Genomic DNA, 4,645 nt, shown 5'->3' with positions numbered 1-4,645 from the left:
CGGATGCACCCTATAGCAAAAGCCTCTCTCTCTCTCTATATATATATATATATATCTGAAAATTTAAAAAAAGCTGATGACCAGCCTGACCTAGACCTTTGGTGACCCTCAAAGGACACTCTTTGAGCTCAATCAGAACGAAATGGCCAGGAGATTTTCTTCAATGAAGTGGTTCCTAAACTTGTCTGATCACCTGGGGTGCTTGAAAAAACTGGATTCCCAGGTTCCTCCCTCAGATGACCTGATTCTGCTTTTAACCAGCACCCAAGGTGACAACTCTAAGCAGATAAGGTTAGGACAACACTGACATGTACACAAACAGCACTGCCTCACATTCTGCTTCAAAGTAGAAACCTTTGTTCCTTCCTACTTACTCTAATTCTAGAGTGGTGGCCTGATGAGCCGTGCTCTCCAAGGCAGTCATGTCCCCACTTCTGTCCACCTTTGTGTTCCCTGCCTGCAGCACTACTTTCCTGCGTCTGCCTACACTGGACAAGCTGAGGTCGCTGCCCGTCCCACATGCATGCCCTCTTGCTCACGCTGCCTTCCCTCACAACACTCCTCTTCCTCTCCTCTGCCTGCCTGCCTTGCCGAACTGTCTGGGTCCCTGTGCACTGAGTGAATAACCAGGCTGGCGGGCAGGGACGGGGTCCTATCTTGCAGAACCAGGCAGGCACGCAGATACACGTCCCACTGCAGGTGAGATGACTCATCCATCATGTACTCCATTCTAACACTCCCTTAGCTTTATCTTTTTCCTCCGGAGAGTTTTTTTTTACCTTCCTCCCAATGATTTGATCTGAGTAAACACAGATACCCCGTTCACCACCATATGGGAAACAAGGGCACTGTTGTCATTCTGGAAAGGACAGGGAAGTATGGTTCTAGGAGTATATGTCACTGCAGCCATAGACGTGATGGGATGTAGAGGTGGGGCTAAAGCTCTGGCCTGTGGAAATCAAACCACTAACTTGGCAGTCCAGCATTCTCTGGCACAAATAAATGTTCCGAAGTCTATAAGTATTTCAGACTGCTGTGAAAGCGCTTTCCTTTGCCTCCTGGCCCTCACAGCCCATTGTGAGTGAGGCAAAGGCAAACAGGGCACAAGTGAAGCCTGGCCTGGGTGCTGGGACAGGTCAGCTCCCCCACAATCCAGTGCTTTCTGGCTTCCATACCGCCTGGACCACAGGTCAGCACCACCCCGTTGCCCTTAACATGCTCAGCAACTTTGCAGGCTGACAGGATAACTCAAATGACCTTGATGAGAAGCGCATACAGATTCCAGTCTACTAAATCAACAGACCATCAAAGGGGATTTATCTCTTATATTTACCATCTTGGTGTGAGATTACGGAACAGCTTGAGACCAAATAAAGGCCCCTGTAGGTCTCCAGCTCCAAATTCCAACTGTTCAAAAAAGAAAGAGAGAAAGCATTAATGGTGACTTTATCTCAGAGCAACTACCCAGGTCTCACATGCAACTATGGTTATAATTCCCTTCCTTAATCATTGCTTTTGTCAGGCTTCTAAAAGTGAGAGGTGGAAGATTCTGGATAAATCATCTTAACTTCACCAAACTGAGGTGACTACTGCCCGTAATCCAAATGAGGCCTGGATTTCAATGATACATGTTTCAGAAAGGGACCCCTTTAAAGAAAAAAACTGCCTGTTTCTGATCCTTACCTTGCTCAGAAGTCAGAGGAGATGGACTGGCTCCCCATGCCCCTTCCTCAGTGGGGCCACCATCTGGAGAGCACCCGCTGCAATGAGGTGTTGGGGGCCCCCACCCTGTAGTGCCAGCTCTTCTGCATTTTCACGCTGCTCCACAGTTCTCACAGGTGAGTGGAGACAGTCCTCAGGGGTCTGATGTTAGAGCCCATCAGCAGTTCCACAAGCACACGGCCTTGGAAGTTGCAGCCAGTTGTGGCTGCCTCATTTACTAGTCTGGGTGACTTTCAAGGCAACTCCTCAATGTTAATTTGATACAGTTCAATTTGCTCAGCAGAACTAGCTGTTAAATGACCAGCAGTCAGTGGACCAGAGCGTTGAAACAGGCATCTACCTTCCAGACTGCGTCGGGAGAGGTAGTTAGTCCACGGGCTTGTGCTCAAAGGGAGCAAGATGTGAAGTGTCTCAAGCCTGGGAGTCTGGAGGTTAACATTTTGTTTTTCTGTCCTAACTTTAAATTGCTCAGCAGACTGACAGGCGTTCTTCTCAGATAAGAGACGTTTTTCTCTTGGGGCCAGTAAACTTATGGAAGTTTAACACTCAGTACCCTGTTACACATACTGTGGCCACCTTTGGTCATTTTTTTTTTTTAAAGAGAGATTTTTGCTATAGGGTGTGTGCGCTAGCCAGTGAGACAGAAAGCACGAAATCACTCCTCAGGGGTAATGGCTATGCCGTAATCCCTTTTCCTTCATTCACCTCTGGCGATTTGGGGGCATGAACGCACATGTGCTGACGCTGAGTTTTAAGCTGCTGGGTCCAGGACTAGAATCACGGTTGACTACATGGGAATCCAGCGACATAACCATTACACCATCTGCTGGTCCCAATCATTTTGAGGGTTAGCTTCTAGAATGTAAATGTTTAGAAATAAGGCTCTGTACGGAAAACATAATCCAGCCAATCGGCTCTTACCTCTCCCCATCCCTTTGCAGAAGTGACTCGTCTGAGAGCAAAGTTAATGGAGCCCCCTCCATTTCCATTCTGGGTTGAGAGGCTTCCAGAGAGGATGGCTGTGTCTGTGGCTGTCAAGGGTGCCTAGGAAATGATAGTTGCTGGTAATAAATGAATGAGGGCATAGGAAGTACCAACACTAGCAACCTTTTCTTTCTAAAAAAATTTCTGCCAGAGAGCATGTGTGTTTGCCAGAGAGAGAGACACATACAAAAGGAGATGGAGAAAGCATCACGCCCTCAGGGGGCGTAGTCATGCCACAATCCCTTCTCCAGTTCTCCCTCCTTTTGGAGCTTAGACACACATACCTACACCTGGACTATTTCTCGAGCCGCCAGGTCCAGGACTCATGGTGGTTGGCCATGCAGGAACTAGTTCCCTTAACCACCAGGCTGTGAGTAGACCTCATAGCTCAGTGAATACATTATGAGTATAATGCCCAAGATGCAGAAGACCCTTCAGCTCAGAAGTATAGAGGAATGTGTAACTACCTCCCTCAACTTCTTTCTTTCTTCTTTCACTTTGTTACGGGGCCTACATGTGGTTGTGAAGGCAATACGTCCTGCCAAAGCTTTAAAGCCCAAATTGCAAAAACCAGGTGGAAACACAGTGACAAATGCTGGGTTCTTAGTGCACCATCAGTATTGCATTGTACATGACTTCGCTGTGTCCCTTCCTACTATGGGATGTCAGGCCTCCTTTGTCCTTACTCAGGGCCTGGGGACTGGACATTCTCTATGGCTATAGTATCTGATCCCAGAAGCTCCAAGAGGGGAGCAAGTATCCTTGAGTTCAAACTCCATACTCCAGGCTGATGCACTTGAAGATAAATGAATGAGCAGAAACCTACTGTTACCCTCATTAGAATAGCCTGCCTTGGGGACCAGCAGGTAGCGTGGTGGTTCAGGGTGCTGGACTCCCACATGGCCAACTGTGGTTTGGGTCTTAGACCTGGCGGCTTGATTTCTCACCGTCTCTCTCTCTCTTGCTCTGTCCCTCTCTGGTCCAAAAAAAAGTATGTATGTATGTATGGATGTATAAATAAATAAATAAAGTTAAATTAAAATAATTTTTTTTTCTTTTTTTGGAGAGGTTTTTGCTATAGGGCGTGTGTGCTTGCCAGAAAGACGGAAAGAGACAGAGAGACAGAAAGCGAGAAATCACTCCCCAGGAGGGATGGCCACACCACAATCCCTCCTCCTCTTCTCCTCTTGGGATCTTGGGCACGCACGCACACGTGCCCGGCGTGAGTTTAAGCCACCGGGTCCGGGACGCGAACAGTGGTTGACTACACGGGAGTTCAACAACATAGCCATTAGGCTAACTGCTAGTCCCAGTAAAATAATTCTTAAAGAAAAAAAAAAAGAATAGCCTGCCTTTCCCACATCCAAAAGTGGGCAGAAGGGTGACAACTTAGTGACACCAAAGTTCACCATGCAGAGCTTCTATAACCTTTTAGCAAATAATAGTGTGTGCTTTTTAAATAAAATTGGTTCTCACAATTTTCCAGAGGCTTGCTTTTTCCTAAAACTACCATGATCAAGGGTTCTGTTTCTCCCTGCTTGTTAATACTTCTTAACTGGAGACACCCAAAAACTAGCACTCATGCTAGCTGACATATAGGCAAAGCAGTAACGAACGAGGCTGACTAGAGCTCTTTTTTTTTTTTTTTTTCTCTTCAAGTGGCTAATTGCGTCCTTTCATAAATAAAGATGAGAAAAACCCTGAGCAGACTCTCATTCCAGCTGCTTGGTATGCTGTGCCTCATTAACTCAAGCCCTTGCCTTACTCACAGAGGTGTTTGTGTGCTTTACCTCAATGGACTGGGATATGTGCATTTTATTAATTTCAATCTGTGGAAAGCCGCTTCCAGATACATCTTCATACTCTTCATCATAGCGATCAAAAAGGTCAGTAGCATCCACTCCAACACTGATTGTTCCCTGGGGCAGAAAAACAGTCA

The 4,645-nt window shown here is 46.7% G+C and overlaps 1 protein-coding gene across 3 annotated transcripts in view; it reads right to left on the bottom strand.

Moving 5' to 3' along the window:
• Positions 1-4,645, bottom strand: part of DNAJC11 (DnaJ heat shock protein family (Hsp40) member C11) — a 107,489-nt gene that overhangs the window by 23,391 nt on the left and 79,453 nt on the right. For all 3 annotated transcript variants that reach the window (XM_006145389.3, XM_006145390.3, XM_006145391.2), the window contains 3 exons: positions 4,497-4,625; positions 2,644-2,766; positions 1,334-1,407 (listed from right to left, as the gene is read on the bottom strand). In XM_006145389.3, the coding sequence (XP_006145451.1) occupies positions 1,334-1,407; positions 2,644-2,766; positions 4,497-4,625 (326 nt within the window). The remainder of the gene's footprint in view (positions 1-1,333; positions 1,408-2,643; positions 2,767-4,496; positions 4,626-4,645) is intronic.

Source organism: Tupaia chinensis, unplaced genomic scaffold (assembly GCF_000334495.1).
Source record: "Tupaia chinensis unplaced genomic scaffold, TupChi_1.0 Scaffold000146_1, whole genome shotgun sequence".
In the NCBI taxonomy this organism is placed as follows: Eukaryota; Metazoa; Chordata; class Mammalia; order Scandentia; family Tupaiidae; genus Tupaia; species Tupaia belangeri.
This window is presented reverse-complemented; position numbering and strand designations above follow the sequence as displayed.